Below are 24,622 nucleotides of genomic sequence, written 5' to 3'. Positions count from 1 at the left end.
TGTGAAGTGTCTGAGGGTGGGCCCAAATGCATAGCTGTAACATGTCTGTCGCTACTGCATTCTGTGCACTTAATAACAACCTTATGGTCTTTAGCAAAATGTCCATAACAACCACAGCACCTGTAACATATTCCTAGTTTCTGAAGAATCTCCCTGCGCTCTTTGCCCTAAGCCCAAGACATTTTTTAGGGGGTGAGGCTTCTTGTGAATAGGGCACTGACGATTAGGGTCTTTATCTCTGTCAACCGAATCGCTCTGGTGAGCAGGAGAGGATACAGGTGGTAAGATGTCTGTCCTTTTTAACAGATACTGCTCTATTAAAGTCTCTCTGTTTAGCTTTTACATTATCATACCTTGATGATGATGATGGTTCAATGAAGCTGAAGCTGGGATCATTTTTCATACAGGCTTGATCATTGATGAACCTGCAAAAATATGCGACTGGAGGAAAAGATACGTTATAGTCTCTTTTGTACCTTAAGCCCTGTTGTGCCCATTTCTCTTGCTGGCCATATGGCAGTTTAGACACCACTGGATTGACACCATTAGCAGTGTTTGGGAAGCTTAGTCCAGGTAGACATGGGTCTGTCTTTGCCAACTCCAGCTCCATGAGAAGATCACTTAGATCTTGGAGCTTGCGATAGTCTTTGTTCCCTAACTTTGGGAAGTTTTGCAGTCTCTTGAATTAGAGTGCTTTCTATGGCTTCAGAGCTACCATAGGCTTGCTTAAGTCCTGCCCATGCAACAACAAGACCTGCATCTGGGTGGTCAACATGCACTGTTCTCAGTCTTTTAACATGATCTGCAGATTCTGGCCCCAGCCACTTTTATGAGTAAATCAAGTTCCTCCTTGGTAGTAAGGTTGAGATTAGCAATAGCAGTTTTGAAGGTTGATCTCCAGGCCTTGTAGCTCTCTGGACAGTCACCAAACCTTGAGAGGGTAGTGTTAATGAGCTCACGGCGTACCATATATCTGGCAAAGTCATTCAAGTCTGATCTCTCACTCTTCGGTGCCAAAGTAAATTGTGGAACCCCTCGGATGTGAAAGTTCTCTGATGAAGTAGGGTGAGGTTTACCAGGATGTGGTGTAGTCCCTAAGGTTTGTACTGGCTGTGGCTTGAGCTGCGGCTTGACACTGGAAGTCATTTTGTTGTCAGCAAGAGGTGATGTGGTTTGCTGCATATATGCGCTTCTGTTGTAGACTTGAAGAGGCTTAGGCATTTGGAGCTGAGAGGTCTCTGTGTTGAGAGTCAGAACAGTGTTGTTAGTAAGACGTACAGGCGATAACTCTGTATCATTGCAAATATTATGCTTTAGAACATATAAACTGGTGCGTTCAACTGGGTCTTGCAATTCCACTGGGATGGACCAGTCCGAGTTAGCACTTTCTCCCATCGCTTGTTCGAGGATTCTCAACCTTGCTAGGGCAACTGCATCCTCCTTTTCCATTTGCAGAATCTTTCATTGGGTATCTGCCTCTGCTTGTTGAGCTTTCTTCTTTGCCTTTTGTGTCTTTAATTGGGAATCTGCCTCTGCTTGTTGAGCTTCCATCTTTGCCTTTTGTGTTTCTATTTCTGCTTCCTTTCTGGTAAAGGAGCTTCACACTTTATTTGCTTCCAGACTTGCACGGGCCTCTATTAGCTTGTCGCTTAACGATGAACTTCTGGAGCCAGAGGATCTAGAAGAACGTGCAGTGTGTGTGTCAGGAAAACCCTTCCCACGGAGATCCGAGTGGTGTAAGACGAAGAAGATCATCTGTGCGCAAGAAGAGCATTATTGCGGTCGGCGGTGCGCACGCACGCGGGAGCGCGCGCAACCGTTTTGACGCAATTGGCGCCAATGGCGCTATTTAAAGTGGATCTTTGCCTTGCTGCCCGATCAACAGCGTTCCTGTGTGCTCTGCTATCCTGTATCTGAACTCACCTGATCCGTATTGAACCCGGCCTGTTCCTGACTTCTCTGCTTGCTGCCTGCCCCCGACTTTTGGCTTCCTACCTGACTACTCTTCTGGATTTCGTTTCTGTACCTGATCTGCTCGCCTGTGCTTGACCCGGACCGTTGTACTACTCTGCTACCTGCCAGTCGCCTGTTTACCGTTTCTGGACTACAGAACACCTCCCGGTCCTCCACCATACCCGGCTGTTGCCTTCCACTGTGTCCTGTTGCCTCTTACCTCTTGCTGCTGGACTACAAGACTCCTCCCGCTGTCCGCTGTATCCTGCTGGCACCTGCATTCCGCTGCTGGACTACAGAACTCCTCCCGCTGTCCGCTGTACCCTGCAGTCACCTGCATTCTGCTGCTGGACTACAGAACTCCTCCCGCTGTCCGCTGTACCCTGCTGTCACCTGCACTCCGCTGCTGGACTACAGGACACCTCCCATTACCAACGGTTTCCTGCCTTCTACACCGGCCATCCAGTCAGGCGCTTGTGCTCCTCTGTGCTCCCGAGTCCCTGTCATCTCTATCAGGGCCTCCCAAGTCAGAGGTTTATGAGAGGCCGCTCCCTGCATTCCGGGCTCTGCCTTAAGGTACGTGACAGTGTGCTTGGTTGATGTGGATCTGTGAGATGTGGTCTCCTGCAGTTGAGCAATGCGGAATTCTGCCTTACACTGGGCATTTTGCACTAATAGATCCTTTTGTTGGTTTAGTGCATCAACACTGGCCAGTTCTGCTGAAGAGTCCTCTATATTACAGTCCTGCAAGAAAGCTGTGTATTTTGCAAACAGCCACTGGTAGTGTTCATATGCTGCACATAAGCAATCTCTAGAGTCTCTTAGTTCAGCTGGTTGATCATTCAAGTGTGACAAAACTGACATACAGTGTGAAGTTCTGTCCCATAAGTCTGACAGATTGCTGGAGAACTCATCTCTAGTGGCTTCATATTTTTCTCTGAGTTTCTGTGTAGGTTTTATTGTACGTTTGGGTCTTAAACTCTATTTGGCAATATCTGCAGAATCTGCTCCCTGTACATCTGTGGGTTCAGAGGCATGATGAATCTGCATTGGTTCAGCTACAAAACGGTACTCAGAGTCTTGTCTAGACATTTTTCACATTTTTGCAAGAAATGGTACTGTCTCTTTAAGAAGACGAACAGCCGCTTAGACAGGTGGGGTAATGCAGTTCAATGTAGAGAAACAGTTTTTAACATTCACATGAGGTGCAGTAAACTCGTTCTTCACAAGATGACGGATGGCAATGAGCTTGATTGCAGATCAGGCGCATGCATATACACAGCAGGCTGTGGGAATTCTATACATCTTTTGACTATTCTGACTCTGATTGTTGTGAAGAAATGTATCCCTTGTGAGACCTCTATGCCTGGCCTGTATAAGATATAATCACCGAGGACAACCCTCATCAGATAGCTTGAACTCACCAATTACCGATTCCGTCCACAAGGTGCTTTTATTCTGAACATCAGGTTACAGCAGGTGACAGGATACAAACAGGTGAATAGGTTGTAGTATTTATGCGGTCAAAAGATGATATTGTCTGTAGCTTACAATGCAGAATACATGTGCCCTGCTACATGTAGCTTGTAGCTGCATCAATGACACAGGAAGTACAATAACAGGAAGAAGGGCGGAGCATTACATACAAAGGAAATGTGTCATAACATAAGGGAAAATGAACATAAGAAACAAGTGCATTACCACAAAAGGTCACTAGATGGCAGCATGTGAACTAAATATAAATGTCCATAGAAAATGATTAGAGAACAATCTATATAAATTCTATGCCCCGTTGGTGCAGCACATCTTGTGGGTTCCCTACCACTGGTGTACAGGGGGCCAGCAGGGCAGAAGATGAGGGGTCAGCAGGGGAGTGTATAAGAGTTAGTATGGCAGTGTACAGGGGCCCCAGATGAGGGGTCAGCAGGGGAGTGTATAAGAGTTAGTATGGCAGTGTACAGGGGCCCCAGTGTACAGGGGGCCAGCAGGGCAGAAGATGAGGGGTCAGCAGGGGAGTGTATAAGAGTTAGTATGGCAGTGTACAGGGGTTCTGCAGGAAAGAGAATGAGAGGTCAGCAGAGGAATGTATAAGAGTTAGTACGGCAGTGTACAGGGGGCCAGCAGGGCAGAGGATGAGAGATCAGCAGGGGAGTGTACAAGAGTTAGTAGGGCAGTGTACAGGGGGTCAGCAGAGCAGAGGATGAGAGATCAGCAGGGGAGTGTACAAGAGTTAGTAGGGCAGTGTACAGGGGGTCAGCAGGGAAGAGGATGAGAGATCAGCAGGGGAGTGTACAAGAGTTAGTAGGGCAGTGTACAGTGGGTCAGCAGAGCAGAGGATGAGAGATCAGCAAGGGAGTGTACAAGAGTTAGTAGGGCAGTGTACAGGGGGTCAGCAGGGAAGAGGATGAGAGATCAGCAGGGGAGTGTACAAGAGTTAGTAGGGCAGTGTACAGGGGGTCAGCAGAGCAGAGGATGAGAGATCAGCAGGGGAGTGTACAAGAGTTAGTAGGGCAGTGTACAGGGGGTCAGCAGGGAAGAGGATGAGAGATCAGCAGGGGAGTGTACAAGAGTTAGTAGGGCAGTGTACAGGGGGTCAGCAGAGCAGAGGATGAGAGATCAGCAGGGGAGTGTACAAGAGTTAGTAGGGCAGTGTACAGGGGGTCAGCAGGGAAGAGGATGAGAGATCAGCAGGGGAGTGTACAAGAGTTAGTAGGGCAGTGTACAGGGGGTAAGCAGAGCAGAGGATGAGAGATCAGCAGGGGAGTGTACAAGAGTTAGTAGGGCAGTGTTCCTGGGGGTCAGCAGGGCAAAGGACAGGGGGAAGAGGTTCAGCGTCCAGGCAGAATGTCCATGGGATAGCTGGCCTGAGTGGGGGCACTAATGAAATCTGAGGGGGCGAAGTTTACCTCAGCACCCCCCTAGATCCAGCCATGCTAAACATGCTATTCAATGCAGAAAAACATGCATTAACACATGGCCATTAACAAACTACATGAATGTAAGTGAGCTCCTAGTGGAATCCCTGACGAGCCACGCACTCATTCGTCCTCACTGCATCAAGCTGTTCATTGCTAAATTGTTCAGTGCCACACAGCCTCTTCTTCTGTGCACACAAACTGCAGTCAGTATGGTAATGATTTGGTCTCTGCCAACATGTTTGTGATAGTGTCATCGTAGTACTTTATCCATCACTCCATGTACATTTGCAGTTGTAACAGTTCACATGTGGATAAACCCGTCACCAGCTTCAGTGTGTATGAGAAAGCACACTGCACCATGTGGAAATCCAATCTGTTTACCAGACAGCTGTAAAAAGCAGGCATGTACTAGACAGACCAAGACCACAGCTCCGTTCTCCAGCTTTAAGTAGTGGGTATGTAGAATCCAAGCCAGGATTACGGTTAATCATCAGACATTCTCATACAGCCAAACTTCTTTGAGCTCTCATATGGAATGTAAAAACATCCAACCAGACAGCCAGGGGTAACCAATGAAAAGATAATGCAGCCAATAGTGAAGCCCATAAAGTAATATAAAAAAAAAAAATATTTGTAGTAACTTACAGTTTAATACAGGAAAATGTACATCATGATGTCCAAACTGCTGCTCTCTCAGCGTGCTAGTGTCAGTCCGCCTGACATGTTTCATCCAACAGGATTTCATCAGAGGCGTGGTTGTGTGACACTAGCATGCCCTTTTCACAAGATCAAAGATGACGCTCGTTCCGGGGTGACGTGTCAGCTGGAAATGATGTCAGTGGAGCGCAACATGTGCTGCGCTTGCGCTCCACCGCCGGGCGGTCTCATATGGATGACACCACACAGACTGGATGTTGCAAATGACCGGACAGTACCAAGTCAGCATCATACATATCGACAAACGCTCTAAATCCCTAAGTACAATAAAAGTATTAGCTAGACATTAAACGAAAATCATTGCATCCTTAAAGGTAGATAATATAACATTATAGGAGGCTACTTAGGGAAGAACCTATAAATCAAAAATAAATAATTAAAACAATATTTAAACGAATAATGGTTAAAGGGCCATCTAGTGGTAGACCAGAGAAATTGCTAATGCAGATAAACCTAAATGAATATGGTAAAAGGAGGGAAATATTAATATTGACTGAATCAACAATTATTAATGAAACTATTCACATCCCAGTCAACTGTCATGGGTATGCAGTGATCTTTCTGTGTTTGCTTACCTCCCCTCATGTGTTCAGACTAAGAGGCCAGCCACTTCCACCTGGTGGTTTTTATAACCTCTCCTCTAAGCATGGCTCCACCCCCACCCCACCCCACCCCTATATTAACCTGTGCACTGCAGGCCATCAGTGCTGATCAACCATTGTGTATTCATTGTGTGTTTAGCTTCCTGTTACCTGCCGTGTGCTCTTCTGTTGTTCCGTTACCGACTTTGGCGGGCCTTTGACTATCCCTGTTTGCCTGTGATCCTGACCTTTTTGGCGTGTCCCTGACTATTCCATCTGCTTGTGGCCCTGACCTTGGCTTTGTCCCTCACCATCCCTATCCTCCTGTTGCCTACTGTGGGTGTGAGCTGGGGGACCCTGGGGGTCGTGACCTGGAGCCAGTTGCAGCCAAGTCCATCCTCACCACTCGAGGCTCTGGTGAACACCTGCTGGCTCTTAGATTCCGCGCCCCAGGGAATCTCATGCTCTAACCCCGGTGGGACCTGTCTCCCGTCCGCAGCAGTCAGCCGTAGGGTCCACAACCTTGCGGTGCACTCCTGATCCCTACGGTGTGCATCTGTCACCTCGCCTCAAGGTGACCTGACATCAACGTTTAGCCCAAAGGGAGTATAACATTTGAGGTCATAGATCCAGCAAGTTTCTAACTGTGAGATCTCTCTTTGTCATACTCCCTCGCCAATGAGGTGTAAATTGATCTATGGCTATGAAAGTTGTTCTTGATGGATTTTTATTATGACATTCCAGGTAATGGCGGGAAACAGTGTGTTTGAGAAACCTTTCTTACTATTTGCCAGATGTTCCTTAATTCTAACGCTCATAGCTCACATAGTGTGGCCTACGTATTGTAGACCACATGGACAAATCAATAAATAAACCAAATTTTTAGATGTGCAGGTTATAAACGTATTGATATTGTACACCTTGGCAGTAGTGTAGGACTTAACAAAAGCAAACATAGAAAAATCTGTTAATTTAACATAACAAACGGCACATTTTCAGCAAGGAAAAAAGCCTTTAGTTGTTTTGAAAAAAATAAACTCTATTGGGGGCATCCAAAACATTAGGAGCAACTTGGAGCTTTAAAAGGTGCTACTCCCCTAAAGATAACTTTTGGACGTTCAGGTAAGACAGGGCTCAAAATGTTATCATTCTTGAGCACTGGCCAGTGTTTGATCATAATTTTTCTAATGTCATAATGTTGTTGTGAATATATAGTAACCATATAATTATTATGAACATTCCCAACAACTTGAGATTTGTCTTTTCCCTTTAGCATAGTGGCCCTATCCATAATAGCAACTTCAGCTATCACTTTGTCAAGATCGATAGTCACATACCCCTTCTCAATAAATTTGTTTTTAAGGATTGAGGCTTGCTTCAAATAGTCTTTCTTCATGGTACAGTTTCACCTTAAGCAAAGGAACTGGCTTTTTGGGCACCAATTTCAGCTATGTGGGGTGATGGCAACTTCCTCGCCAAATATAACTGTTTCTGTCTGTACTTTTGAAGAAAGTGGAGATGTTGAAACAAGCATCCTTAATTTCTATATTAAGGTCAAGGAAAATAATCTTCTCTTTACTGGTCTCAAATTGTAAAGCAATACCCAAAGAATTCTCATTGAGCTGCTGCATAAAGGTAGATAACGATGTCTTATCCCATAGGAGAAGGATATCATCTATGTACCTCCCCTAGAACACCCATTCGGGCCTCCTGTTGGAGTAGACGACATCCAACATTTTCAGTTGTGTTAGTACAGTACTGATTTTATTTTTGCAAACATGTTTGTGGTTGTGTCAGTTTGGTACTGATTCCATGTTCAGGGACACATTCATGTCTGTGTAGGTATCTAAATATATGCTGGGGATGATTTACCAAAGCAGCAATTTTTAAATTTTCCATAATTTTTGACATGATTATATCTGAGTACAGGCTAGCATGTGCTCATTGAGGCGGTTTTAAACAGAAAAAAAATGGTTGCCTTGGCAAGACCCTACTTGCTCATAAACCTCCTGTCCATATCTCCTATGCTCAGCTCTGTCCCTTAAACACATTACCCTTTTTTTTTCCTTTTGACCCCCCCTACCCCCTCGCCCCTTCAGTTCTGCAATATAAATTTAGTCAGGTAGTAAAAATATTTAGTCAGTTCAAACTGTATTGTTTTTCCCGCTATATTGGATATCATGCTGAAATCACAATGTAGCTTGTTCAGATATTTGAAGGTCAAATATTCAGGTATGCTCTAGATCTCTAGAGCTGGCTTGATAAGATTGGCACAACTGCAGAAGATAACATACTTTAAAAAATAAAGTGCTGGATTATGTAAAATGCTTTGTCAACAAGAACACGGCATGTTCATACAAATAAAACCTCAAGTACTGATTTCACTAATAAAGGTACATAACAAGCAATTGTTTAAAAAAAAGTGTGTGGTACTATCATGACAATCTAACAATTGGTGGTTTGCAAAACCTTGGAGCACTGTTTGTAAAAAAAAAATGCTATCTGGATAGACATTTTTATCGAATTCTTCAGCATTCTCTAATGAAAGGGCACCAATAAAGATAGTGACGGGGTTGATGGACAAGCTATAGCACTATAGCCTTGTACACACCATTTGTTTTAGTTTTTTTGTTCAACCGAGCAGGGCTGAATGAAAAACAAACTGAAGAGCATCTGTACTAATTAAGCAATGTTAGTACAGCGATCTCCCCCGCTGGGCTATTGTGTTCTGACAGGGGGATGGCTCCGCCACCAGAACACAGTGGTCAGCGCTCTCAGCACTGATGGGAATGTCATTCAGCAGATCTTTTTCAGTCATATCCCCTTCAACGGAAGCCGGCTGAACGTCCGGCTTCTGTTGGACCGGCTGTTGTACACACGGGCCAAATGTTGGCCGGTTCAAAAGAACCCATCCGATATTTGGCCTTAAAAGGGATGGTTGCGCATTTAAAACCAGGTCATTTGAAGTTGTAAGCAGCCCTGCGAGTATTATAATTTGTTCCAGGCCCAGTGAGTTTCCCTTTTGCTGGACAGTTGCATGGAAATCTGAATGTAAATGTGGAGAAAAATATAATATACTGTATAAGTAGCGCTACCCCCGCAGGAGGTATCCATATCCTTGCCGCTCTTACAGTAAAGAACCCTCTACATAGTTTAAGGTTAAACCTCTTTTCTTCTAATTTTAATGAGTGGCCACAAGTCTTGTTAAACTCCCTTTTGTGAAAATGTTTTATTCCTATTGTGGGGTTAACCAGTATGGTATTTGTATATTGAACTCATATCCCCTCTCAAGCTCTTCTCCAGAGAGAATAAGTTCAGTACTCGCAACCTTTCCTCATAACTAATATCATCCAGACCCTTTATTAGGTTTCTTGCCCTTCTTTGTACTCGCTCCATTTCCAGTACATCCTTCCTGAGGACTGGTGCCCAGAACTGGATAGCATACTCCAGGTGCGGCCCGACCAGAGTCTTGTAGAGCAGGAGAATTATCGTTTCATCTCTGGAGTTGATCCCCTTTTTAATGCATGCCAATATTCTGTTTGCTTTGTTAGCAGCAGCTTGGCATTGCATGCCATTGCTGAGTCTATCATCTACTAGGACCCCCAGGTTCTTTTCCATCCTAGATTCACCCAGAGGTTCTCTGCCCAGTGTATAGATTGCATTCAGATTTTTCCGATTTTTTTCCACCCAAAGCATTATTTTACATTTTTCTACATTGAACCTCATTTACCATGTAGTTGGCGTTTCTCCAATCAGCTGGTACCATTCCAGTCAGTAGACTGTGAGTAAAAATTAGGAACAATGGTCTGGCAATTACTTGACTGAGTTCCTATAAGTACCCTCGGGTGCAAGCCACCTGGTGCCGGTGATTTATTAATGTTACGTTTCCCAAGTGTAATTTTAATTCTGTCCTCTGTTAACCATGGAGGTGCTTCCTGTGATGTGTCATGAGGATAAGCACTGCAGTTTTGGTTGCAGAAGCTCCCTGATTCTCTCGTGAAGACTGAGGAGGAGAATAAATTCAATACCTTCGCCATCTCCCCATCCTTTGTAACCAGATGTCTTTCCTCATTCTTTATAGGCCAATATGGTCTGTCCTCCCTTTTTTACTGTTTAACCACTTTCAGACCGGACCATTTTGCTGGCTCAAGACCGGACCACTTTTTGCGATTCGGCACTGCTTCACTTTAACTGACAATTGCGCGGTCGTGCAACGTGGCTCCCAAACAAAATTGACGTCCTTTTTTCCCCACAAATAAAACTTTCTTTTGGTGGTATTTGATCACCCCTGCGGTTTTTTTTTTTTTGCGCTATAAATAAAAAAATAATATATAAAAAAAACATTTTTTTCCTCAGTTTAGGCCGATACGTATTCTTCTACATATTTTTGGTAAAAAAATCGCAGTAAGCGATTATTGATTGGTTTGCGCAGTATTTATAGCGTTTACAAATTAGGGGATAGTTTTATGGCATTTTTATTAATAATTTTTTTTTTTTTTACTAGTAATGGCGGCAATCATCGATTTTTATTGTGACTACAACATTATGGCGGACACATCGGACATTTTTGACACATTGTCATTTATACAGCAATCAGTGCTATACAAATGCACTGATTCCTGTGTAATTGACATTGCCTGCCTTTGCCATTCTGCCGACGTACATCGGAAGTGGTTACATACTTAACCACTTCCCACCCGGCCAATGCATATATACGGCCGGGTGGGAGCCGTCTACTCCTGATAGGACGTTCAGGAACGTCCTTCAGGAGTAGCGGGATCGCGCGCGCGCGCGCCCGCGCAGCGGCACGATCCCGATGTGCTCGTGTCACCCGGACACGGCACATCTCAGATCGGCAGGAGGGCTCTGTGATTGGCCCTCCTGATCACATGACGGCCGTGTCCAATCACGGCCGTCATGTGATGTAAACAAACAGCCGGTTGCTAGGCAATCGGCTCTCCTCTCCTCACACGGAAGTCACCGCTGAGGAGAGGAGAGCAGAACGCTGCAGCCGGCTGATGATCAGTGAGTATGGGCTGCTTTTTACAGCTTTTTACTCACTGATCATCAGTGTAGTGTAAACACACAACACACCACACAGTACAAACACAGTCCCCACATATGTCCCCAAAACACACATGTCCCCAAAACATACATGTCCCCAAATAATAAAAACACATGTCCCTAATAATAAAAACATGTCCCCCACATATGTCCCACTAAAATCACATGTCCCAATGATTATCTGCACACATATGTACGTGATCACCTGCACACATATGTACATGATCATTTGCGTACATATGTCCGTGATCACACAAACCAATTATTATACACTTAACGGAATTTTTTTTACCAAAAACATGTAGCAGAATACATTTTGGCTTAAATTTATGACAAAATTTGATTTTATTGGATTTCTTTTCAAATAGAAAAAAGAAAATATTGTTTTTTTTCCAAATTTCCGCTATTTTTGCGCTTATATCGCAAAAAAAAAAAAAACGGAGTCGTGAATAAATAACACCAAAATAAAGCTCTATTTGTGCGAACAAAATGATAACAATTTCATTTGGGTACAGTGTAGCATGACCGCGCAATTGTCACTGAAAGCGCTAGAGCGCTGAAAGCTGAAAATTGGGCTGGGAAGGAAGGGGGTGAAAGTGCCCTGTATTGTAGTGGTTAATCACTTTCAGACCGGACCAATTTGCTGGTCAAAGACCAGACCACTTTTTGCGATTCGGCACTGCGTCGCTTTAACTGACAATTGCGCGGTCGTGCAACGTGGCTCCCAAACAAAAATGACGTCATTTTTTTCCCACAAATAGAGCTTTCTTTTGGTGGTATTTGATCACCCCTTTTTGCGCTATAAACAAAAATAGAGCGACAATTTTGAAAAAAACGCATTATTTTTTACTTTTTGTTATAATAAATAATCCCCAAAAATATATAAAAAAACATTTTTTTCCCTCAATTTAGGCCGATACGTATTCTTCTACATATTTTTGGTAAAAAAAATCGCAATAAGCGATTATTGATTGGTTTGCGCAAAAGTTATAGCGTTTACAAAATAGGGATAGTTTTATAGCATTTTTATTAATAATTTTTTATTATTTTTTTTTTTACTAGTAATGGCGGCGATCTGCAATTTTTATTGTGACATTTTTGGGACCATTGTCATTTATACAGTAATCACTGCTATATAAATGCAGTGATTCCTGTGTAAATGACACTGGCAGTGAAAGGGTTAACCAGTGGGTGGCAGTGTAGGGTTTAAGTGTTCCTAGGGGTGTGTTACTAACTGTGGGGGGGTTGGGCTTTCATTTATTGTACACTGATCTCTGCTCCAATCACATGGAGCAGAGATCAGCATCACTAGTTGCTAGGCAGAATGGAAAAATGTTGTTTACACAGCATTTCCTTCATTCGGCCGCTCCGTGAGACGATCGCAGGGATGCCCGCGGCGATCGAGTCCGCGGGTCCCGCGACCGGACTCACGGGGGTCCCGACCAGCTCCCGATGGCAGGGCGGCATCGAATATTGGATGTACCTGTACGCCAATATGCCTGCCCGTGCCATTCTGTCGACGTATATCGTCGTGCGCTGGTCGGGAAGTGGTTAAAGAATTTCTTGGGATTTTTTTTGCTCTCCTCCGCTATGTGTCTTTCATGTTCTATCTTAGCCGTCCTTATTGCACCCTTACATTTCTAGTTCTAGTGAGAGGGGATAAGGTAAAAAAAGTTAACCCCCTGAGTCTATATAATCTATATATAGGGCTTTGCCATATGTTAGGGCCTAGGAGGTGCAGACTTTTGCCCCTTGAGCCAGATTTCAGGTACCCTGAGAAGCTGTGTTCAATATTTCATATGTACCTGTCACGTACCTTACAGCGGAGTCCGAAATGCTGAGGGTGGCCTCTTGCACGGTTCTGGTCCCAACACCCCTGGTAGTGAGGATAGGGCATGCTGGGGCAAAAAAAGGGTGCAGGTGCCTGCAAACTGAAAGCTGGAGCTCGGAGATACAGGATCCTCTCGGAGGAAGTCGTGAAGACTGATCACCAGAACTGTTCAGCGGAAGCCAGGCAGGTAAGTATGGATTCAGTAACAACTGCAATGCCAGGAACAGACAAAGGTTGGCAACTGGCTAGCGACAAGGTACATAAACGGAAGGCAAGGTCATAGTCAAGGACAGGCAGAGGTTGGCAATGGGCTGGCAGCGAGGTACAGAATCAGGAAGCAGAGCCGTAGTAGAGAATCCAAGCCGACGTCTGTATAATCAGTAAAGGTAGATAACAGGCAGGGGTGATCCAGGAGAATAGTCAAGGAAGCCGGGTTAGTCAGGAGCAAGGTAACAGGTCAAACAGCAATCAGGAGCAAGCTGAAGACGATCCAGCACTGGTATCAGGCAGAGACTCTGTTTATATATAGGACGCCATGCGCCAGGATTGGTGGACGTGAATGTGCGCGCACGTTCGCATAGATGTTCGCATGGGTGCGCATGTTCTTTCTGGAACTCGTTCGCCTCTGTCGGGGACACCGTGCATGGCCATTGGCATTAGCGGAATGGGAATTAGCCACTGCTGCACGGAGACAGGCATTAGCACTGTGAGTTCTCTGACAGTACCGTATTTATTGGCGTATACCATGCACTTTTTCACCCTGAAAATCACGTGCGTGTTATATGCCGATCGTTCAGTTCTGGCTGCCTCAGAAGGGACATAGAGGGGGGCGGGATGAGTGCTGACAGATTACATACAGTGAGAATCTCCTGTTTACTCAGCAGCCTCTTTAATAGGAAGTCCCGTCTTCTGGGCTGGCACTGGAGGACTGTTCTGTCTATCATAGGAGGCGGGACTTTTGTATTAAAGAGGCTGCCGAGTAAACAGGAGATTCTTCTGTATGTAATCTGTCGGCGCTCGTCCTGCACCCCTCCCTGTCTCCTCCAAGGCTGCAGATGGGCATGGATCAGGCTGCACTGAAGGCAATGGAGAGGCTGCATTCATGGCATTTCTGAGGTTGCATTCATGCCAATGGAGAGGCTGCATTTATGCCTATGGTGAGGCTGCATTCATGGCACTTGTGAGATTGCAGATGGGCAATGGTGAGGCTGCATTGATGGTCACTGACCCTTATTTTGCTTCACAGTTCTTTATTTAAAATATAAGTTTTGTTTTCCTGAAACTTCCCTCTTAAAGTGAAGGTGCGTGTTATATGCCTGTGCATGTTATACACCGATAACTACAGTAACTGTTACTAACACAATTGTCTTTGTCTATCTTTGTGGGTCGTGGATTGTCACTGCTATTTGCTCTGCTGGGTGCATTGCCAAAATAAATCTTTTTTGCTTCAGTCTTGGTGTGTCAGAGGGTGTGGTACTGCCTGAAGGGGCATTATCACTGGCAACCAGGGAATGCAACCATCCAGTGTCTCCTTCAGAGTTACTACATATTAGGAGAAGATCACAGGCAGTAACAGGCATTCATTTGAGTGTTGGATAATTTTTTATTTAATACAAATACATTTTATTAATATAGTATAATCGGTTGAGAAACAATGAAAATCTAAACCAAAAGCATTGTGTTCCATCTCAAATATAGTGATATTTTGAACTTACTTCATATTATTTAGAACAACCTTATGTTTAATGTTTTTTTTGAGTTCGGTCCCCCTTAAAAATTCATACCAGTCCTGAAGGTCCTGTTATGAATTTCGGGGAACCTTATGCATTTTTTGTGGGGGTCCCCCATTAACACCTAAAGCAGACCTCTAGATAAGGGTATGGTAAAAAAATGAAGGGAATCCCTGACAGCTTTTTTTTTTTACAAACAGATTGAAGCATCTGGGAGCTTTCATTTTGCTGGCTATTTACACACACTTTTTTCTTTTCTAAATGTCAGTGTTGTTGTAGTAGGTTGTAGGCATTGCACAGATTGCCACTTCAAATACAGGGTCAGGGCATTTCCCAAGCAGGTTATTTAAAGGCAGAAGTTTTTTTCTTTATCTTACTCACCAGCCTGCATAGAGTCCTGACCTCAACCCAGTAGAACACCTTTGGGATGAATTAGAGTGGAGACTGCAAGCTAGGCCTTCTCTTTCAACATCAGTGCCTGGCCTTTCAAATGCGATTCTGGAAGAATGGTCAAACATTCCCATAAAAACACTTCTAAACTTTGTGGACAGTCTTCCCAGAAAAGTGGAAGCTGTTATAGATGCAAAGAGTTGGCCAAATCAATAATGAATCCTACGGACTAAGACTGGGATGCCATCAAAGTTCATGTGTGTGTAAAGGCAGGTGTCCCAATACTTTTGACAATATACAAAAGTATACCACCCCAGGATTTACCAGATGCCTTACATATTTTTTTTTTATCCAAAATTGCCTTGTGGGAAGACGGTTGGACATCAAAACCCCATACTTACCAAATCTAGGTGGCCTGGCGGGCAGCATTTCTTACGAGAGACTGGCTTCCATTCTTTCTCCTCCTTTGGATCACGACGGCTTCCACCATGCGTCTCCTCCCTCCTCCTCCTCCTCCTAGGCATCCAATAGGACGAGTGACGGTGACGGGTCTCTTCCTGAATGGCCGGGAGGAGGATCAGCGATGGGTCTCTGCCTGTCAACTACTGGTGGTTATTTTTAAAAGGGCTACTGTTTAGATTTTGGAGATTTATATGGGTATGTATTGTTGTTTCCAATGGCCTGGTAATCGTGGCTTATGATTTAACCTATGAAATTGGTCGCTAATATTTTTATGATTTTGTTTCTATAGGACTCCTTTGTTGTGCTTCTATGCTTGCCCAGGGCTATATACTACCGTAGTTGCACTTTCTAGTTTGATGACCCAACCTATGAGGTAGTTTTTCTATTTCCAAAGCATGGTAATGCCCATGATAGATACGGAGCATTTACCATTGTGTGTTAATGATGCTGTTTGTTCACTAGGTATCCTCACTTATCAGGTATAGGCATTCCCATCCACTTAATAGGTATAGGTATCTCCACCCATCCACTTATCAGGTATAGGTATCCTCATCCACTTATCAGGTATAGGTATCCCCCTCCACTTATCAGGTATAGGTATCCCCATCCACTTATCAGGTATAGGTATCCCCATCCACTTATCAGGTATAGGTATCCCCCTCCACTTATCAGGTATAGGTATCCCCATCCACTTATCAGGTATAGGTATCCCCCTCCACTTATCAGGTATAGGTATCCCCATCCACTTATCAGGTATAGGTATCCTCATCCACTTATCAGGTATAGGTATCCCCATCCACTTATTAGGTATAGGTATCCTCATATTAGGTATAGGTTTCCTCATCCTCTTATGAGGTATAGGTATCCTCATCCTCTTATCCAGTTATAGGTATCCTCATCCTCTTATCAGGTATAGGTATCTCCACTTATCGGGTATAGGTAGCCTCATCATCTTATCGGGTATAGGTATCCTCATCCTCTTATCAGTTATAGGTATCCTCATCCTCTTATCAGGTATAGGTATCCTCATCCTCTTATCAGGTATAGGTATCCTCATCCTCTTATCAGTTATAGGTATCCTCATCCTCTTATCGGGTATAGGTATCCTCATCCTCTTATCAGTTATAGGTATCCTCATCCTCTTATCAGGTATAGGTATCTCCACTTATCGGGTATAGGTAGCCTCATCCTCTTATCGGGTATAGGTATCCTCATCCTCTTATCGGGTATGGGTATCCTCATCCTCTTATCGGGTATAGGTATCCTCATCCTCTTATCGGGTATAGGTATCCTCATCCTCTTATCGGGTATAGGTATCCTCATCCTCTTATCGGGGAGAGGTATCCTCATCCTCTTATAGGGTATAGGTATCCTCATCCTCTTGTCGGGTATAGGTATCCCCATCCTCTGTGCTTGGCTTATTATATATTCTCAGTATTTATATTGTTCTGTAATACTACAGTACTGTATAGAGATGACTCAACCATTCACATCAGCCTGCATGGGAGTTGCTTACACTCCAATGTCCCCACCATAATCACACACTATTATTATACTTTTATTATTACCATCCTGCTCATCCCTCTATTGAGATCCACTGTCTTTCACAGACTAGAGTTACGGTAGAAGAGATATACAAAGTCAAGATTTGTTACAACTTGTTTGTATGTGGTAAACATAGATAGGACAATAGACAAGTCAACTAGAAGGCGCTCACAAATAGCCTACAGAGGTCAGTATTGTATCCATAAATCTTTGCATAATCCACAATGTAATCATTAGCATCAGTTATTACAAAGGAGATATAGAGAAAAAGAAAGAAGACAAGATAGGGGGATAGGATAAGGAGGAGAAGGGAAAAAGAGGAGCACCCCAGGACTTGTGAAATAATAAATATAAAGACACATGGAGGATCTGAGTTGAAGGGTTAGTATTTTTAAATTTTCTTTCAATGCTTTATCCAGTCATTGCTTTTAGATGGATGGAGGGGCATTGTAACATTATCCATCTTACTCAGACAGACAGTCCATACACATACGATTTTTTTTTTTAAGGCAGCCTTTCTCATAATGATTTATCATAAGGCACACTAGGCATGCATTCAGAAGTGCCACTTTGTGAAGGACACCTGAAATTGGGCTGGGCTGTCAAAGGGCCTGTGTTGGCAGGCTTTTGTTTGTTTAGAGCGGGTTATGCACTTCCATAAAAGTCTGTAGGAGTGCAAAACCCACTTGAAGCAAGTCAAATGCAACTGAACCTCAACTGAGAAAAAAAAAATCTGTTAATATGTATTTGAAAAAAAAAAAATTCTTTTAATATGTATAGGAAAAATGAAAAACATTCTTTTAATATGTGCTTGGAAAAAAGTTTACCCTTTTAATATGTACATTTAAAATAAAAAAAAGTTTTTTTTATTATGCATATGAAAAATATAAAAAGAAAAAAAAATCTTTTAGAGACAAATATATCTTTTTTTTTTTTTTTTTTTTTACAACATAACAAAGAAATATGAAAAAAAAAATATATATATATTTCTTTAATTCGTTTTTTTTTTGTTTGTTTAATATGTATATGTAAAATTAAAAAAAACTTCTTTTAATATTCATGAAAAAAAAAAAAATCATCTTTTTAATATGTACAAGAAATATAGAAAACATTTTTTTTTCTTTTAATATGTAAATTTTAAAAAATGTATTTCTTTTAATATGTATATGTCAAAAAAGAAAAAAGAAAACTCTTCTTTTAATATGCATATGAAAAATGCAAAAAAATGCACATAAAAACATAAAAAAACAAATGTTAAAAAAAGGATCTTCATTTTTTCTTTTAATATGTACATGTAAAATCAAAAAAAGTCTTCTTTTAATAAGCACATGAAAAATAAAAATATATTTTTAATATGTACATCAAAAATAAAAATAAATCATCTTTTAATATGTACAAGAAAAATAAAAAATAAATTCTTTTAATATAAAATAATTTAAAAAAAACTTCTTTAAATATGCTTTTTAAAAAATTCTTTTATTTGTACTTGAAAAATAAAAAACTTTTTTTTTTATATGTATATGTAAAAAACAAAACAAAAAAAGAATCTTCTTTTTAATAAGCATATGAAGAATAAAAAAAAATATTCTTATGTATATCAAAAATACTTTTTTCTTATTTTTCACGTACATATTAAAAGAAGATTTTTTTTCACATGCATATTAAAATGTTTTTTTTTCATATACACATTAAAAGAAAAAAATATTTTTTATTATTTCTTGTACATTATAAAAGATGATTTATTTTAATATGTACATGAAAAATAAAAGTTTGTTTTTCTTTTAATATGTATATGTAAAAAAAAAATATTTTTAATAAGCATATGAAGAATAATAATAAAAAATATTCTTTAAAAAAAAAATATATATATATATATATATATATATATATATATATATATATATATCTCAAAAATAAAAAAGAAACTTTTTATTTTTCACGTACATATTACAAGATTTTTTTCCACGTGCATATTAAAAGTTTGTCATACAATTATTTTTCATATACATATTAAAAGAAAAAAAAACAATTTTTTTTTCTTGTACATTATAAAAGATGATTTATATTAATATGTACGTGAAAAATAAAAAAGTTTTTTTTTCAATATTTAAAAAAAGATCTTCTTTTTAATAAGCATATGAAGAATAAAAAAAGATATTCATTTAATATGTATATATATATATATATATAAAAAACTTCTTTTCATATGTATATTAAAAAAAAAACTTTTTTTTCTTCTAATATGTATATGAAATAAAAGAAATTCTCTGTCTCTCTCGCTATATAAATAAGAATTTATTTTATTTCATATACATATTAGAAGGAAAAACGTTTTTTTTAATTCTTTTATATACGTAATATATATATATATATATATATATATATATATATATATATATATATAAATATAATATAATATAATATAATTTGTTTTTCTTTCACCATGTATATGAAAAAAACGAAATTCTTCCATGTGCATGTAAAAAAGAAGCGCCCACACTGGTGTAAAGACGGTGATGCTTTGTGGCTGTTATAAGATCTCGATGGAGGAATAAATAAAGCGGTGGTGTATGTAGTGGGTGGAATGTGGATGGCTGCGCTCAGTGCTGCGCTCCACACAACAGACAAAGGCAGCTGATCATCCTACCTGCCCGGCTCATGACACTCACAGGGGTGGGGCCATGCAGCTGTCGGGGGCGTGGTTATGACTTCCAGGGGCGGGAGCTGAGCGGGGTTGGTGTTAGGGGCGGGGGCCCCGGTGGAGGAGCGCTGCCGTTGAGTGTAGAAGTTATGGACGCTTCTCCTGATCTGTCCCGGCATCTGGTGAGTCAGACTTTGCCCGATCCGCTGGGTATGTGTGGGTGAGAAGTCAGGAGGGAGTTGGCTGGCAGCCTGGCACACTGTTCTGTGTTTATGTGCGATGGCACAGCCAGCCTTAGTGTACATAAAGTATGGGTGGGGGGATGTGACACACCCAGAATAAATGGGCATAGTGGGGGGGGTAGTGTGGCGATCAGAGCTCTCCCTCCATACTGTACCGATCCCTGTGCTCTCCTGATATCCTCCCACTACATGGCTACTATTGATCACTATTATAGGAGCCCTCTTCTCATTTCTGATCACCATTGTCCAATCAGTGACCACAGCATGGAACTTTTCTGCTTCTACTTGGTCAGATCATTAGATGTGGGTGGGATGGAATCTCCCTTTATCATATTCAATCAGCATCACCTACAATGGGGCGCTCTATGGGCTGCGTAGTAATCACACTATTGGATTTACTATTAGGAGACACTCAAATCACAAAGGAGATTTCATGACTTGCAGCAACTTTTCTGCATGTTGTTATTATTATACAGGATTTATATAGCGCCAACAATTTACACTGCACTATACAATATAAAAGGGAGACAAGTTATAACACAATAAAATACACGCAGGCTCTGCTCAGTAGAGCTTACAATCTAATATATACACAGAGCATGTTCCAGATGGTAAGCTGTGTCTGGATCTATGACTGATTGTACAGTTAGTAGTGTACAGCTTTTCTCTTGGCTCATACATGTTCAGAAGAATGAATGACCGCGCACAGGACATTATTAGATTGTAAGCTCCACGAGCAGGGCCTTCCTATTCCTTCTGTAGTCGACAGTTGTGGCTGGTGTTTTTATTTTTTGGGGGGGGGGGCGGCAAACAATCACATAACACCCCAACCCCCCCTGTTGGTTGGCAGCGGCAACCCCCCCCCCCCCCATCGGTTGCAGGCGGGCTCTTGTGTCCTCTCTGCATCATGGCGGCTACCTCCGTGAGGCTCCTCCCTCCCTCTAGGCGTCCAATAGGATCGCCTGTCCTTCCAGCTGATCGCGTGACTGATGTCAAAACCAGCTTCCTGATTGGCCCGGGAGGAGGTTCAGTGTTACAAGAGGGAATATTGATTCGCTTGTTGTAACATACCTGGGTGAGCTCGGAGCGCACTCTCTGCGACCCAAGCCCACCCTATATTGAAGCTTATTCGGTGCTTTAAAAAAAAAAGGCCCCCCAGTGTTGGATTCCATGCCCAGTGTCCTGAAAGGGGTGGACGCATGGACGGGGGGGGGGGGGGCATGTGCCCTTAATGTACGGGCTGCCCCTGGTAGTCAACTGTTGTTATTGTACTGCCCCCCCCCCCCTGTCTACATTGTAAAGCACTGCTTAAACTGTTGGCGCTATATAAATCCTGTATAATAATTATTTATTACAGGGATTTATATAGCAGGGGCACTTTACATACTGCCTATGTACGCCACTCCCTGCCATCAAGGATCTTCCAATCTAAGGTCCCTTCTCACACGCCTACATACACTAAAGGCTCGGATACTCTATAAGAACATCAAGCGAACATTTTCGTCCAAAGCGTTTTCTTCCAATTTTCATACAGTGTGCACACAACTTTCAACAGCTGGTTCCGAATTTTTTGATGGGACAAAATCCAACTTTTTTTCTTGTACTGGAAAAGAACAAAAGATTTAATTTTTACCATTTTCGTACAAGAAAGATTTGGAAAAGAAAGACTGCGCATGATCAGAAACAATAAACAACAACAACCAAAAAGTCCTTTTGTCATACAAGAATTTTCTGTGAAACAATGAGGGAAATCGGACGATCGTTGGCCTGGTTTTCCTATAGTGTGTACCCCACTTTACTGACATCATATTAGACAGGAGACAGTGCACCTCCTGGAGTAAGGAAGAAAATCCAGACAAGCACAGGGAGGACATGCTAACTCCATGCAGATAATGTGCAAATTGCACAATTTCTGCAAAGTAGAAGTGCGAACCTCTAAGCCACTGTACAGCCCATAATGTTTTAATGGGACTGTACACCCCATTAACACCCATCATACCATAAGAGCACCTCGAAATAATGACGTAAACCCATAACAGAGATTGTGGAAAATTTTAGGCCGCGGCCCCTTTACTGGGTTTAACCACTTCGCATCCAGGCCAATTCTGACACTTTGCTCCTACATGTAAAAATCATAATGTTGTTTTTTTTTTTGCTAGAAAATTACATAGCACCCCCAAATATTTTATATATATATATATATATATATATATATATATATATATATATATATATATATATATATATATATATATTAGCAAAGACCCTAGAGAATACAATGGTGGTCATTGCAACTTTTTGTCTCGCACGGTATTGGCGCAGCAATTTTTCGAACACATTTTATTTTTTTTGAAAAAAAAAAAAAAACAGTTTCATGCTTTTAAAAAAACAAAACAGTAAAGTTAGTCCACTTTTTTTGCATAATGTGAAAGATGAAGTTACGCTGAGTAAATAGATTCCCAAATTGCACACGCTCGTGAAATGGCACCAGACTTCGATACCTAGAAATTCCCATAGACGATGCTTTCATTTTTTTTTTTTTACTGGTTACATATTTTGAGTTATAGAGGAGGTCTAGGGCTATAATTATTGCTCTCGCTCTAACGTTCGCGGTGATACCTCACATGTGTGGTTTGAACACAGTTTTCATATGTGGGCGGGACTTGCGTATGTGTTCGCTTCTGCGTGCGAGCACACGGGGACAGGGGTACTTTAAGTAAAATTAACAATAAAATTTTTTTTTTTTTTTAAACAATTTTATTTTGACACTTTAAAAAAAAAAAAAAAAACATTTTTTGATCACTTTTATTCCTTACAAGGAATGTAAACATCCCCTGTAATAGGAATTTGACATGACAGGACCTCTTTACAGTGAGATATGGGGTCAATAAGACCCCACATCTCGCCACTAGGCTGGGAAGCCTAAAAAAATCAAAATAATGCAGGAGTCTTATTGTTATGACATCACGCCCGGCCTCTGACCATAATAGAGACTCCGGCGACCATCTGGTCCGCCGGAAATCTCTATGCTCAACATCCAGGGCCGGCTGATCCGATCGCAGCGGTGAGTCGGTAGAAGCACTGGAGGGGGTGTCCACTTTCACCGCCCGTAAGAATGATCAAGCGGCAGAACAGCCAATATGATCATTCTTATGGTGTAGGGAATCGCCTGCTGAAAATGCCAATATCTGAATGATGTCTGTAGCTACAGGCATCATTCAGATATACCACCACAAAGCCAAGGATGTCCTATGATGGCCTGCCAATGGCAAGTGGTTAAATCAATTTTAATTCTGAAATGAACTTTAACCTAATACCAAACAGGACCGCTGTTAAGTCATGTACACACAGTCTATTATGGCTGCTGGACACAGGAAAGAATATCGCTCCTTTCTTCTAGATTGTAAGCTCTAACGAGCAGGGCCCTCTAGTCCCTCCTGTATTGATTTGTATTGTAAGTGTACTGTCTGCCCTCATGTTGTAAAGCGCTGCGCAAACTGTTGGCGCTATATAAATCCTGAATAATAATAATAATTCCTCCATCATAGTATTGATGGAGGAATCCCCCCCGAAGCCATTGTGTTCTTCTGGTGGGGACAACTTTCCCCACCAAAAGATCACAGTGATTATTGCTAGCAGCTGTAATAGCCACTAGCAATAATTGCATGTAAAATCCAACAGGTTGGTTGTATCCAAGTTGATTGATCAACTTTGTACATTCAGCCTGCCCATACATGGTTCAAAGCTTGGCTGGTTCCTGCTGAACCGTCTATGGTTGGCTTTAAATTCAAGCAGCAATATCTTATACCAACAAATAACAGTTTATAAACCACTGTGAACCCACGAAAGTGGATGACATTACCCAAAAGTCATGTTACCAACCTGGCCCCACCACCACAGCTTAACCCCTTGGCACCAGCCGTATGCAAATATGTGGCCTCTCAGCGCCTGGTCCTTGGCACAGAGGGGTCTCATATTTGTGTAAATTGCTGCCACTACACCTGTGCTGCGAGTGCACGCCTGGCACAGTTACCATCACCTAGCCAAAAGCTCCCAATTGCTCCTTGCGACCGGGAGTTTTTGGAACATGTAATCGCCAATCACGACAGTCATGTGATCTTAAGCCCACCCCGCCTCTTGGTGTCATAAACCTCTTAAAGGGCCAGGAGGCGTCAGCGCTAAGTGGTTAAATAATCGTTCTTTTCAGTCCAGCATTAAAAAGACCATATCTCCTAAATTTAATATAATTATAACAAGACACAAGCTTTAGCGAGTACAGTAGGCAGCAACAGACATGTACCCGGTTGCACAGACCTCAAAGATCTATTTTGCAGAAAATGATTGACTGGACACCACAAGTCCTCTTTTTCTTGCCTCTACTTTTCCTTTGTATTGGATTTTTAAAAATAACAAATGCAGTAATCTAGAGGCTGGATTATTTTACTGCCAAAGGTGTTATGCTGCACTAACTTTTTAGTTAGTGCAGCATAACACCTTTGGCAGTAAAATAGTACATTTTGTATAGAGATGTGCACATCAGACCATAAA

General features: G+C 41.8%; 1 protein-coding gene across 2 annotated transcripts in view; it reads left to right on the top strand.

Moving 5' to 3' along the window:
* The first annotated feature begins 19,913 nt into the window (after nt 1–19,913).
* LOC143983234 (septin-10-like) overlaps nt 19,914–24,622 on the top strand; it is a 96,920-nt gene continuing 92,211 nt past the window's right edge. For both annotated transcript variants that reach the window (XM_077482687.1, XM_077482686.1), the window contains exon 1: nt 19,914–20,014. In XM_077482687.1, the coding sequence (XP_077338813.1) occupies nt 19,982–20,014 (33 nt within the window). In that variant the 5' untranslated portion in view covers nt 19,914–19,981. The remainder of the gene's footprint in view (nt 20,015–24,622) is intronic.

This window comes from Lithobates pipiens, unplaced genomic scaffold (genome assembly GCF_037356315.1).
Source record: "Lithobates pipiens isolate NorthernLeopardFrog02 unplaced genomic scaffold, aLitPip1_a1.2 Scaffold_16, whole genome shotgun sequence".
Lineage (NCBI taxonomy): Eukaryota > Metazoa > Chordata > Amphibia > Anura > Ranidae > Lithobates > Lithobates pipiens.
Note: the sequence above shows the minus strand (reverse complement) of the source record. Positions and strands in the feature narration are given on the sequence as shown.